Source organism: Nelumbo nucifera, chromosome 1 (genome assembly GCF_055504915.1).
Source record: "Nelumbo nucifera cultivar China Antique chromosome 1, China Antique-T2T, whole genome shotgun sequence".
Lineage (NCBI taxonomy): Eukaryota > Viridiplantae > Streptophyta > Magnoliopsida > Proteales > Nelumbonaceae > Nelumbo > Nelumbo nucifera.
Window position 1 is genome coordinate 33,240,703 of NC_142649.1, and position 14,576 is coordinate 33,255,278.

Here is a 14,576-nt window from a genome sequence, read left to right on the forward strand (position 1 = left end):
TCTAAATTAGATTGAGAAATAAGTAAGTAAATAGGTGAATTTCCCACCCCTTGATGGAAAGACGCAAGTGTCCTAGCTAAATCAAAGATTTCATTGGCCCACGTCGTCCTGTACTGTCTAAACTCAAAATAAACTAGTAAAAAACCAATCTCGAAAACTCTCAAACTCGTTCTCTGAAGTGGAGCTGAAGCGGTGTCGTCTTCATCGTCTCAAGCGACAAGAAGTTTGAGAAAGCTCGATACCACACCGAGCAGATGAAGGTTGTATTTATACACGTATCTTGAGTACAAGGTTTGAATATTAAAGTAATTAAAAGTTTTAATGAAAATACAACAGTAACAAAATTTATCATAACAGAGAAGAGATCAATATTAAAGTTTATTTGTGTTATATAATTTAGTTATCGTTCTAATTAATTTAGATAATTAAACGAAATGTCTCGTCCAGTTCAGTTTAATTCGGATACTGTGAGTAAAACAGGTCACCTTCCTTGAAACAAAAATGGGTTGACAACACAATTAACAAATTGAACATGCATATTCCAAACCAGTAACGGAAACATTTTAGGCTTATTCATGGGAATAAGCTTGCAGAAGGCACATCGATTTTATATCTTTGATCAGTTTGTCCCAGTTGCAGGAAGAGGAACCTCCTTCGCTAACAGACATCCTCGCTAACTTCGCCATCTTATCTGCCGATTTCAACATTTCATCCATTTTCTTCTCCATCAGTTCTTTCACCATTAACTCCACCTTCCATCTGTCGCACGTATCCTTCATGTCTAGACCCAGCTTCCACACCTCGCTGACAAATCTGCTGTTCACCTGCTGATCCGCGAAGTAGGGCCAACAGATCATCGGAACTCCTGCGCAAATGCTCTCCAGGGTAGAATTCCACCCACTGTGGGTCAGAAAACCACCGACGGCCGGGTGGGCCAAGACTTCTTCCTGGGGAGCCCATCCCACTATGTATCCCCTCTCCCTCGTCCCCTCCACCAATTCTGTCAAGATCTGATCCTCCCCTTCCTTTCCAGCTAACAAGTCCGGCCTTATCACCCATAGGAACCACTTTCCGCTGTTTACCAAACCGTGCCAGAACTCCATTATTTCTTCTCTGGTCATCACAGTTATACTTCCAAAGCTTACATACACCACCGATCTCAACGGTTTTGAATCAAGCCATCTTATGCAACTTTTGTTCTCTTCCCACAGGCTATTGGACGAAACAGAAGGTGAGAAATCTGCAATCTGGGTTTGTAAGAGAGCATGGAGAGGTCCGATTGTGTACAGTTTCGGACAATGAGAACGAATTTGAGAGAGAATCGGTCCTTCTAGCTCCTCAAATGTATTTAGTATGAGGGCAGATGCTCGTGTCGTGTTAAGGGTCTCTGCCATAATGAACTGGAGAAAACGATCACTCAAGTTATTGGTTCGTAAAAAATTCGGGAGGTCTCGTCGTCGGAGAAAGCTTTCCATCCCCGGCACGCACGTTATCGGACAATCCATGTCAGCATCTCCTACAATTCGATCACGACGAAAGAAACATTAAAATACTTGGAAATAGCAAGAGGGGAAAAAATTAGGGAAAAAAGAAACAAAGAGAAAATTTGGAATCTTGCAGCGTCAACCGATTTCTAATATAATATAGCTGTAAGTTTATTTATTTATGGGGTAATAGCATATAAGGGCAATTTTTGGGGTTTAATATCAATAAAAGTAATATATTTAAAAAAAAATCAAAAATAGTTTAACTTTTCAAAAATAATATCAATAAAGGGCAAAAACAATGTTCATTTTCTTCTTCTTGCCATTTGTTCACATGAGTCGTCATTCGCCACCGTCCGCTGCCGCCCACCGCCGCCTCCACCTCCGGCAATGTTGCCAAAGGTGGTCGGAGGTAGAGGTGGCGGCGGCAGCACTAGTGGTTTCTCTGTCCAACGCCGCCACCTCCACCCACCTCTGGCAACGTTGCCGGAGGTGGCCGGAGGCAGAGGTAGCAGCGACAGCACTGGTGGTCATTCCTCTGCCCACTGTCACACCACCTTTGTCTCCACCCATCTCCGACAACGTTGTCGGAGGCGAAGGCGGAGGTGGGCGGCAGAACGGTGGCTCAAGTGAACAAAAGGCAAGAAGAAGAAGATGAATATTGTTTTCGCCCTTTATTGATATTATTTTTAAAAAGTTAATCTATTTTTGAAATTTTTTTAAATATTTTATTTTTATTGATATTAAACCCCAAAAGTTGCCCTTGTATGCTAGAAACCCTTTATTTATAGGGTAAATTGTTGAAACCTCCCCATAATTTTAGTAATTGCAATCACCTCTTGAAATTTCTAATATAGCTGTAAATAGAACTCTCTTAAAATCCATTGATAAGAGGCATGAAAAAGTCCAATTTAAAAAAGAAATTACAATTTTTATGAAAAACAAAAAAAAAAGGATTTGAAGTCGTATATTAGCTTTGAGCCATTAATATGAAGAGCAATTTTGGAAAATAAGCCATTTTTAAAAAATAGATTGTAGAGGCTTAGGAGTTAGGATAGTGATTCTTAAAAAGAAAAAAAAAATTGGAAATTAAACATTTTATTAAAAACTAAGTGGATGAGAAATTTTGGACATTTTTGTACCTCTCGTTGACAAGATTCTGACATATAGGGTTTATTTGCAAATGTATCAACACCAAATGTCAGGGGAGGTTTCATTATGGCGAAAATCTAAATTCAAGGGAGGCTTCAAGTTTTAACAATTTATCATTATTTATAATATAAATAAATTAATTTTGATTTTATTATAAATAAAAAAGTATATCAAAAATTACTATATTATTATAAACTCGATTAAACTAACAAAGCGAGTAAAGCTCAAACGAAATCGAGAAATTCCGACCTACCTCCAAACGGAAGCTCGCCTGCTTCAACGAGTTTGGGAATACTGAAATAAGCCCAGAAGCTGCAAGCGCTGATAGTACGGAAATAAATTACTGGAATGTTAAGCTCTTGAGCCACATCAATGGTGAATGACAGGGTCCCATCTGCTATAATGCATGTCACAGGCGGCCGGACGTCAGATTCCCTTCGATTGGATACGAGCATCTCTCGTAAAGGAGGGATGGACGTGATTTTTAAGGAGTCGAAAAACTCCATGAGCTGGGGGCCTGAGTTGGGGTGATCAAATGGGAGATCACTTGGGATGGTTGCAAAGTGGAATCCGGGCCAACGGGCGAAGCGGGAGGTGACGTTGGTAAAGCGGAGGAGGCGGCGGTGGATGTGTTCGAAGGTGAGGAATGTGACGTGAATTCCGGTGAGGGAGAGGAGCTCTGATAGCTTGAGCATGGAATTAACGTGGCCCTGCACGGGGATCGGGAAGACGACCACATGAGGATGAGGATGAGCTTCTGCTTCTCCTACTAATGCCTCCATCTTCTCCATTCTCAGCATCCACTACAAATTAAATTAAACAAGACCAGAGAGTAACGTGGGGTAACTCAGTTGCTACGATCTATTATTTATTTAAAAAGTAACATCCACTACCCTCACAAATGGGCGCCTCCAGACGGTGTCAGACATTGCTTCGTTAAAAATAAAATAAAGACAAAACTAGAGAGTAGAGACATGTGAGGAATCTAAGTCTTACGCAAGTTGATGAGGGGTAATTTGGCCAGATTTATCAATAACTAGACAGGTGGAAGACAATAATTCATCATTTCTTTTTACCTCAGCAAGTCATGTCAGGTTAACTCAAGTATTTTGGGCACCTCAACCATCCGACCCGCTAAGGTGACACGTAGCCAACTTTCAGAAACTAGTTAGCTATTTCCGACCTCTTTGAAATCATGATACATGTCTGCAAACCTTATCCTAATCTCGTTTGGATCAAACAAACTTGATAAGCCTTATCAATTAGTACGAAGTCCACCTCCTGATGTAGAATGAATTCCTAGCAACACAGGCTAAAAATCTCGGAGGAGTTTCATAAGACCCACAATAAATCACATATACAAGGGCATCCATCCCAACATCTCAACGTATGCACGATTTATTGTTCACTAACTTACTAGCATTCAAATTTTCATCACTAACTTAAACGTAGAAGCATCCACACCGGATAAGCCACCCCGAGTCCTTTGAACCTTACTCCAGCTAATAGCATTCAGATAACACACCATCACAACCAATCATAAATGAATACCCCACTTGCTTTTAGATAACACCCACATGTATTAAATAGGACGGAATGGAGTACCTTTCTGTTTTTACTCTCCCAAGTAAAAAAGTGAAATTAATTGAAATCTTTCTGCTCTGAATCTAAGTTTAAGCCGATGGCTGTTCTTTAATGGGTATTCGTTAAACACTAACAGAAACTAAGGTTCCTTTCAGATCTGTTAGTATCTCTTAGATTTCAAATATGGGTTTCTTGCAAAGAGATACTCTCAGATCTGGAAGAAATCTAAATCAGAAAATGGGTTATGTGAAACAACTCAAAGAGGTTTGTTAAGTCCAAAAGGTTGCAGCTTTTCTTCAACAACATAGCCACCGCTTCTAAGTAACTGACAAGGGATCAAGCAAAGGAGAGGCTAAGATTTCTCAGCGACCTTATCCAGTTGGCAATCTTAGCTGATATATTTGTAGATCGTCAAAGTGGACGGTGTCAAGTTTGCAACCTTCTTTTATGTCTGAATCGGCCTCTCTTTGTTTGGGATGGATTGATTTGCTTGCAGAGTATCGTCCTACACTCAGTGCCTTCTTTGACTATAGTTGTAGCTCAACCCGCCGCGAAGAATTCCAATTTACTTCATCCATTCTCGTTCGGAGATGGAGCCAAATAAACTACTCTTGCAATGGTGGGTTTGAAACGACCAGTGGGTACACTGGATTTGTGGGTCTCCAATGCTGGGAGATGATACAAATGATGGATTTGGAAGTGGGAAGAGGAAGGGTTCGGAGATGGAAACGGAGTTAAGAGTTAAATCTTTTGTACTTATTATGTTTCTCTTATGAATATATAATTGATACATTTTAATTTTATAATTTATTAATTGGTTGCATAAGAAGTTTGTACTCTAAGAACATAAGGATTTGGTCATGAGAAAGCTTTGAGATAGGTAAAGGGCATAAAGCAATAAAATAAAGGTGGGTTATGATAAATATGAAATTGATCAAGAGAGAATTAGAAATTTCCCTCTTGATGTTTATTTGGATTAGTGGAAATAAGTAGTTAATTATTTCTCAAGTGATATATATATAGTAATTTAATTACTGCCATTACCGAATATAAATAATTACTGATTATTATAGTAATTTAATAAATATATAATTAGTGATTATAATTAATAATTACTGTTATTATAAATATTATTAATTAATAGATATTTACTTTAACTTTACATTAAATTAAAATTATAAATACTATTATTTAATTTAGTAAGCTAATTTTAATAATTACTGATTATTACAGTAATTTAATAAATTATATAATTAGTGATTATAATTAATAATTATTGTTATTATAAAAATTGTTAATAGATAGATATTTAATTTAATTTTACTTTAAATTAAAATTATAAATACTATTATTAATAGATACTGTCAATAAATTTAGTAATTATTGCTATAGTAAAAATAATGAAAAATGTTATTAAAAGTATTGTTATTGATTATTTAATGAAATATTATAATTACTAACTATTACTGATAAATATTGTTAATTTAATTTTGGTAGTTATTAATTTAATGAATATCGTTAATAAATCCTATTCATAAATTTAATAGTTATTAATATATTAAAAATAACTAAATAATAGTATTAAAATTATAATTACTGATTATTTAATAAAATATTATAATCACTTACTATTATTGATAAATGTTGTTCATAACGTTCTGACAATCGATGGTTCCACCATCCAGTTCGAACAAATGGTCCATTCTAACAATAAAAATTACAAGCAAAAATTACGAAATCGTTTTGGCCACTGGATTTTGGGTCAACGGTTTGATCGCCCATTTGAACGAATGGTCCATTCTGACAACAAAAATTATAGGCAAAAAATTGAGTGTGTGAGGTCCATTAAGTAGTATCATACATGTTATGTCATTTGAGTGTGTGACTCATATGACCCAAAAATGGAACCATTTTGGCCACCAGTTTTTAGGTTGACGGTTCGACCATTCGGTTCAAACGAATGGCCCATTCTGACAACAAAAAATTACAAGCAAAATTATGAAACCGTTCTAGGCCTCTAGCCACCGGTTTTCGGGTTGACAGTTTGACCGTCCAATTCGAACGGACAACCCATTCTAACAACAAAAATTACAGTTAAAAAATTGAGTCTGTGAGGTCCACTAAGCAGTATCATACTTGTTATGTCATTCGAGCATGTGACTCATATGACCCGAAAATGGAACCGTTCTAACCACCGATTTTCGAGTCGACGGTTCAACCATCTAGTTCAAACGAACAACCCATTTTGACAACAAAAATTAAAAAAAAATAAAAAACGGCCAAAAACCATTGAACGGGTCAATAGGTTAATGGTTTGACCATTTGGATCAATGGGTCATTGACCAATTCAACGGTTTTTGGCCAAGGACTAGGATTGGGGTAAAACGGAACCGGTTGCCTCGATGGTTCCCAATTAAAAAAATAAAAAAATGGACAACCCATTCTGACAACAAAAATTACAGGCAAAAAATTGAGTGTGGGAGGTCCACTAAGCAATACCATACATGTTATGCCATTCGAGCGTGTGACTCATACAACCTAAAAACAGAACCGTTCTGGCCACTAGTTTTCAGATTGACAGTTCGACTATTTGGTTCGAATGGATGGCCAACAAAAATTAAAAAAATAAAAAACAACCAAAAACCATTAGATGGGTCAACAAGTCGACGGTTCAACCACCTGGGTCAATGGATAAATGACCAATTCAACGATTTTTGGCCAAGGACCGAGATTAGGATAAAATACAACCGGTTACCTGGATGGTTCCCAATTAAAAAAATAAAAAGAAAGAACAAAAACCATTGAATGGGTCAACGAGTCGATGGTCAAACGCTTAGGTCAATGGGCTGTTTACTGATTCAACAATTTTTGGCTAGGGACCGGGATTGGAGTAAAATGGAACCGGTTTCCTAGATGATTCCCGAGCCAAAATGTCCATCTACCTGAGTCAACAAGGGTTCCAAATCCATGGTTTTTATGCTTTTGGATTTTCACTATTCAAAGGTTTCTTCTACTGTTGGCTCTATTCGAGCGTATGTGGTATATTCCCTTTTTTTTTCATTTTCTGCTTTTGTTTTTTTTTTGTGTGTGTTTGATCTTCTTCTTCAAGATCCCCCAAAACGGTCTAGAGTTTACCACCATTTTATTTCTTCCCTTTTGTTTTTTCTTTGGGCTTTCTTATGCAATTTTGTTATTTTCTTACAAGATGATCTGCTTTGTCTCTTTCTTTGATTGCATATATGTTTAGCTCCATCTCAAAGCAGAACTTTGGAATCAATTTTTTGGTTTTTTTCCTTGGTTTTTCCAGTTTGGTAGGTTTACCGCCAATTTTTTTATGTGTTTAAGGTCACTTTGAATTTTTCTTTCAAGGTTTTGGAATCCCTTGCAATGTCCACCCTTCCCATGACTACAACTACAAAGTTATTTCGTCTAATTATTGACACCTAGGAAAAACGACCCAAAAATGGAACCATTCTGGCCACTAGTTTCTAGGTCAACAGTTTGACTGTCCAGTTCGGACAGATGGCCCATTCTAACAACAAAAATTAAAAATAATTAAAAATAAAAAATGGCCAAAACCGTTGAATGGGTCGACGATTAAACTGCCTGGGTCAATGGGTCATTAGCTGATTCAATGATTTTTGGCCAGGGACTAGGTTTGAGGTAAAACAGAACCAATTGCCTAGATGGTTCCCGGGCCGAACAGTCCTATCATCCAGGTCAATTAGGAGTTCTTGGTATGAAACAAAGGACAACTATGAAGTAGAACTCATAACTATCACTGTATGATTATGTTCTTTTATATGAGATGCTTTGCTGAAATAATATTTAAAAAAAAAGCTCATGATAATCTCTTTTAAGTCTTTATATGAGTTTCAAGACTTGAATACTTATAATTGCAAGTTTTTTATTAAGAAAAAATTGTCTTTTTTAATATAGCAAATAGCAATGTTACAATTCCATTCCAACCCCTACGAAGCAGGGCCCCTCCGCTACCTTATATTATTTTACAAACATATACAATAATCAAATGTCCTAGAGTACACCTCGATTGGTAGATTCATCCCTAAGGTAGAATCCTTCTACCGGTAGGGTTTCTTTGTTATTTCTTTTCAATGATGGCACATAGCACTGCCTTGTTGTTTACTGATTTCCTTGGACCATTCCTATGCCATGCTCCATAGGAAACTTCATAGCAAGGTGGTATGAAGATATCACCGCCTTGAGGGCATGAAGGCTTGGCCAACCAATAATAGCGTTGTAAGGAAAGCCACCCTTTACAACCAGAAACTTAGTCATTCAGGTGACATTTTAAGGCTCTGTCTAGGGGTGAGAAAAAAAAAACCGAAAAATTGAACCGATGAGAAAATCGACCAAAACTGAATTGAAAAACTGGTTAATTGAACCAGTCGATTCGGTTTTGGTTCGATATTCTTAAAAAACCAACAGTTTCAGTTCGGTTTTGGTTAACCATTTAAAAAAAATCGGCGGTTAACCGAACCGACCGATATATATACAGTAATATATATTTATATAATATTATATTATATATATTTTGTTTGAAAATCGAATTGAAAAGTTCCAAGAGAAAGGTTGAAAGTCTCAGACTACTGACACCTAGACTAGTGACTGCCAGTCAGTCTCTTCGAAAATATAAACTTTCAGCCTTTCTCTTTTTTCTCTTAGCTCTCACTCTCTCAGTCTCTCCTACTCTTTGTCTTTTCAAGTTCGAAACCTAAACCAGTAAACCTCTTTCAGTTCTTAGTTCTCTTCTCGGCTTCTCGCCTGTCATCTCCGCTACGTAGCCCGTGCCAACCACCAACACCAAGCGGCAACGCCGGTCGCTGCCTCACCAGCAAGCAAGCACCAACGCAATCTTTGTATCTCTCTTCTCTCTCTCTCATCTCTCCTCTCTACGGCTCCTCCAAGCATCACTTCTCAAGCTCTCACCGCGACAGCCAACAACAACCTCTGGAAATAACTTTGTTAGAAGCATAATGGCTCGATGCAAGATCTAAACAAGGCTATGATGTTCCCCCTTTAAAAATGAGGTCATTTCTAGCCCTCCAAAGCTCCTAGCAGTTGACGGTCTGCCGGGCTTGATAAGCTAGGCTACCCAATAATAGTGATGATTGGGTGTGTATCTTGCATCACCAAATAAGCTAGAGATCCAGCGTTTGACTTGTAATTTGTAAAGGCCTAAAACCAGCAGATCTGAAATTCAGGGAGCTATCCAGCTAAATAGTTCTCGCAAACAAACAGGAGAGTAACAAATGGCTAGCACCGATAACAACCACTATTCCATTGATAGTTTTAGATTTATCTTTTTAATTTTAAGTGCATAAAAAATTGAAAAACTGAACTGCGGTTAACTGGACCGAACCGTGAGCACCCCTATCTCTGTCCCCACTGTGAGAGGTATGGTGATTTTTCCCTCCGATTTTATGGTTACCCCGGAGAATTTGACTAGAGGTATGTCGATAAGATGAAGTTAATCCATGGTCAGTTGCATCTTCTCAAAGGCCTTATAAAATAGGATGTTGGTTGAAGAGAAACTGTGTATGAGGTTCCTTCTAACTCCATAATTGGCGATTATGAAGGAAACCACCAATGCGTCATCATGAGGTGTTGAGACCCCTCTCAGGTCGTCATTGGAGAAGTTGATAAGGTCTACCGGGTTCTGCTTTTTAGTGACATGTGCTTGACTTGCATTTCCCAAGCATAAGCCTTTCGAGCTAAAGCATTTTCTACTTTCAACACTACTCTACCTGAAATGATGTAGATGATTCCTATGAGGGGTCGGTTGGTGTCATAGTCAACTTTGCTAGGATATCACCATTGACATAATCTTTGAGATGTCCCTCCTGGGGTTCTTCTTTAGCTTGGGCGGCCACTTCATATACTCCTACTTCTTGACCTATATAAGGATATGGGTTTGAGAGAAGTTGAGAGCAGTGTAACTGTTGAGTGTTTGTATGGGTGGTTTCTTCTCTTTGTTTTTGTTGCCTAGGCTATTTGCAGACTCGTCTTTATCCTTTCTTTTCTTGTCTTAGGGCTCAGGCATTGGTAAATGCTTGTTGGCCTCGGCCTCTTCAGCGTTGATGTACTTTTGTACTCTCTAGAGAAACTCAACCTTGTTGTGAGGCAGTTTCTTAGAGATGGACTAACTAAAGGGAGACGCGTGAAGGTCGTTGATGGTGTCCATGAACATTGATAGGTAAAGGTCTTTGACTTTGAGCTCTTCTTGGTTGAAGTGGTGCATGTAAATCTGAAGGGATTCTTTAGGAGGGCAATCACAGTCTTTTGTCACCATCGACTACTTACAAAATATGCCAGGAAAAGATCCCCGAACTAGTTCCCATAACTTATGGACCATGGGGCAAGGCCCAAGAACCATCTTTGGGTAACTCCTTTGAATGTGGCCTGGATTGCCCTACACATCAAGGCATCGGAATACCCGTGTAAGTGGGATGATCGGGTTCGTTATACGTTTGCAGGTTTTTAGGGTAGGTGCATTGAAATTATAGGGAAGCAACTTTGAGGCAATGGAGTCAATGGCTGGTAGAGGCGTCGCCTCTACCTTCTTTAACTTGTTTAGTCTCAACCTAGATGGTACCTGATGTGACGGGTTCCAGTCACGTATCATTTTTTCGTGATGTGTCAATTTTTTGGCTAAGTACCTTGTCCTCTCGTCTGCTCCCATGTGGTCGGTGGCTCAGAGGCTGAAGTGGAGCTCCCTGGTCACGAGCTACCTGGAGGTGAGCTACCTTGATGAGCTACCTGGTGGTGAGCTACCTTGATGAGCTGCTTGGAGGTGAGCTACCTTGATGAGCTGCCTGGAGGTGAGCTACCTTGATGAGCTTTGTTGCTCTTTTAGAGGCCTACAAGGAACTAAATGTCAGAGGACCCAGGGTGTCTAACCCAGCGAGGTCACTCCGATGCCTTAGTGGAGAGCTGAGAATGATATTAGAGAATGAGAAAGCTAGAGAGCAGAGGTTACCCATCCTCTCTTTTTTGCTCCATCATGCATACCTTTGCCCCTTGGGGGTGAGGTCTTTATATGTTGGAGTCCATGCAGGTTGGTGGAATGGTCACTGGATCCCTGCTGTGATGGAACTTGTTTGCATGCTAGGTGGGTGAAACGCCATCAAACGGTAATACTGTCCCTTCCCATCAGAACCGGGGAGTTGGTGAACTAATGTGACCGTTACAAGTCATAATCCTGTAAAATGCGGGGTACGAAAGGTGTGTTCCTCGAGGTTGTCAGGCTGCCAGGTCGGTGCCTGGGCTAGGCTGCTAGGTTGCGCCTAGGCCAGGCCGCCAGCTCATGTCAGGGCCAAGTCGTGCTAGGGCCAAGCTGCCAGCTTGTGCCAGGGCAAGGCCGTGCCAGGGCCAGGTCACCAGGTCGCGCCTGTGCCAGGTCGCGCCTGTGCCAGGCTACGCCTAGTGGGACACCATTAACTTAGCAAAGGCAAGTTGTTGCCAAGGTGGTCCTAGGTGTCACCTAGTTGTTCTGAGGTGCCAGGCTACAAGATGGCGAGCTGCCTGTGTGTTGCATGATGACGAGCTGCCTAGTGGCGATCTGCCTGTGGCGAGCTGCCTGTGGCGAACTGCCTGTGGTGAGCTGCCTATGGTGAACTGCCTGTGGCGAGCTGTCTAGCTGTCAAGGGGCTGCACTTAGTTGGCATGAGGTGCCAGGTGTCACAATGTCATTGGAGGGCCAAATCCGCCCTCATCATTTTCCCCCTACTCCCGAGCTGAAAGTAACTCGGTGAAGGGAGTAGATTTCTCCTTTTGGCCCGTAATTCGACGAGCTCGTAAGTGCTGATTCAGTTTCTTAGGCTCTGGGAGCTGCTTGGAAGTGAGTTGCCCGTGAGGCACCGAGGTTTCTATCAATTCGGTACTTTAGCCCTTAGATTCTGGGAGCGGCTTGTAGTCCACTCACCTTGACTTTGCCCATGCCGACGAGGCGGCTGGGTCTTGTGCAATAGTGTTGCCCATTCCGTAGAGGTGACTAGGTCTTAAGTAGTAGTGTTGCCCATGCCGTAGAGGCGACTGGGTCTTAAGCAGTAGTGTTGCCCATGCCGTAGAGGCAACTAGGTCTTAAGCAGTAGTGTTGCCCATGCCGTAGAGGCGACTGGGTCTTAAGCAGTAGTGTTGCCCATGCCGTAGAGGCAATTGGGTCTTAAGCAGTAGTGTTGCCCACGCCGTATAGGCGACTGGGTCTTTCAGTAGTAGTATTGCCCATGCCGTAGAGGCGACTGGGTCTTAAGCAGTAGTGTTGCCCATGCCGTAGAGGCGACTGGGTCTTTCAGCAGTAGTGTTGCCCATGCCGTAGAGGCGACTGGGTCTTTCAGCAGTAGTGTTGCCCGTAGGCTTTGGGAGCGACTTGTAGTCCACTCCTGAACTTCGTCCATGCCGACGAGGCGGTTGGGTCTTTAAGTAGTAATGTGGCCCGTAGGCTTTGGGAGCGACTCGTAGTCCACTCCTGAACTTTGCCCATGCCGTAGAGGCGACTGGGTCTTATTGTAGCGCCGAGATCTCTGCCTGTGAGGTGTCGATCTGCCTGTGAGACGCTAGGCTGACCAGGTGTCGAGCTGGATTGATGAGCTTCGTTGCTCTTTAGAGACCTGCAAGGAACTAAATGTTAGAGGACCCGGGGTGGCTAACCCGACGAGGTCACTTCGATGGCTAAGTTAGTACTCTCATAGTAGACTGCGAGCTAGAAATCACAATCTGAGAGCTAGAGCTTGTTTACTTGTTTCTGAGGCTGGTGCCTTTCCAGCTCGTAAGTTCGCGCCTGGGCCAGTCTGCCAGGTCAGCGCTCGTGCCAGGTCGCGCCAGGTCGGTGCAAGCCACAACAGGCCGCCAGGCCATGCGCTAGCCGCGCCAGGCCGCCGGGTGGGTGTCTTAGAGCTACTTAATCTGTTAGCTCCCTACACAATCTTTGAGTTCATAAAAAATGGAAACTATAAAGCGAGAGCTTCAGTTTCTAAAAAGGTGAGGACTTAGCTTTCTGGGAGAAGAGGACTTAGCTTTTTGTAAGATAGGAACTTAGCTTTTGTAGGATGAGAGGTTGGCTTTTCGTAGCATGTTCCCACAAACGGCGCCAAATGATGTGACGGGCTCCGGTCACGTATCATTTTTTCGTGATGTGTCAATTTTTTGGCTAAGTACCTCGTCATCTTGCCTGCTCCCATGTGGTCGGTGACTCAGAGGCTGAAGTGGAGCTCCCTAATGGTGAGCTGCCTAGAGGTGAGCTACCTTGATGAGCTGCCTGGAGGTGAGATACCTTGATGAGCTTTGTTGCTCTTTTAGAGGCCTACAAGGAACCAAATGTTAGAGGACTCGGGGTGGCTAACCTGGCGAGGTCACTCCGATGCCTAACTTAGCACTTAGTGGAGAGCTGAGAATGATATTAGAGAATGAGAGAGCTAGAGAATAGAGGTTACCCATCCTCTCTTTTCACATCATCATGCATACCTTTGCCCCTCGGGGGTGAGGTCTTTATATGCTGGAGGAGTCCATGCGGGTTGGTGGAACGGTCATTGGATCCCTACTATGATGGGACTTGTTTGCGTGCTAGGTGGGTGAAACGCTGTCAAACGGTAATACTGTCCCTTCCCATCAGAACCGGGGAGTTGGTGAACTAATGTGACCGTTACAAGTCATAATCCCGTAAAATGCAGGGTACGGAGGTGTGTTCCTCGAGGTTGTCAGGTTGGTGCCTGTGTCAGGCCGCCAGGTCGGTGCTTGGGCTAGGCCGCCAGTTCGTGCCAGGGCCAAGCTGTCAGCTCGTGCCAGGGCCAGGCCACACCAGGGCTAGGCCGCGCCTGTGCCAGGCCGCACCTGTGCTAGGCCGCGCCTGTGCCAGGCTACACCTGGTGGGACACCATTAACTTAGCAAAGGCAAGTTGTTGCAAAGCTGGTCCCGGGTGTCACCTAGTTGTTCTGATGTGCCAGGCTACAAGATGGCGAGCTGCCTGTGTGTTGCATGGTGGTGAGCTGCCTAGTGGTGAGATGCCTGTGGTGAACCCGAACAGTCTATCTATCAAGGGGCAGCACTTATTTGACATGAGGTGCCAGGTGTCACAATGTCATTGGAGGGCCAAATCCGCCCTCATCAGTATCGATTTGTTCTTAGAAGTCCACAAAGTGGCAATCTTCATGAGGCAAAGGAACCTCGGCTTGATTGGGTGCTTCCCTTACCTGAGAAAGGGTGTGGTGGTTTTGGGAATACTCCAAGTTAGTTGAGTCTTGGTTTCTCTAAGCTCGATGGTTGTTGAGATGCTTACGAAGGTCAAAGACTTGGGGAGGAGAAGCACTCCTTCGGCCAGCTCCTTGGTGGTGAGGAGG

General features: G+C 42.1%; 1 protein-coding gene across 1 annotated transcript; it reads right to left on the reverse strand.

Moving 5' to 3' along the window:
• Window positions 1–468: 468 nt before the first annotated feature.
• On the reverse strand, window positions 469–3,544 carry LOC104612055 (7-deoxyloganetic acid glucosyltransferase-like). Its single transcript, XM_010279367.3, has 2 exons — window positions 2,890–3,544; window positions 469–1,516 (listed from the first exon to the last, which is right to left on the reverse strand). The coding sequence occupies exons 1-2, from the start codon at window positions 3,434–3,436 to the stop codon at window positions 570–572; spliced, it is 1,494 nt and encodes a 497-aa protein (XP_010277669.1). The 5' UTR covers window positions 3,437–3,544; the 3' UTR covers window positions 469–569.
• Between the last annotated feature and the right edge of the window lie 11,032 nt (window positions 3,545–14,576).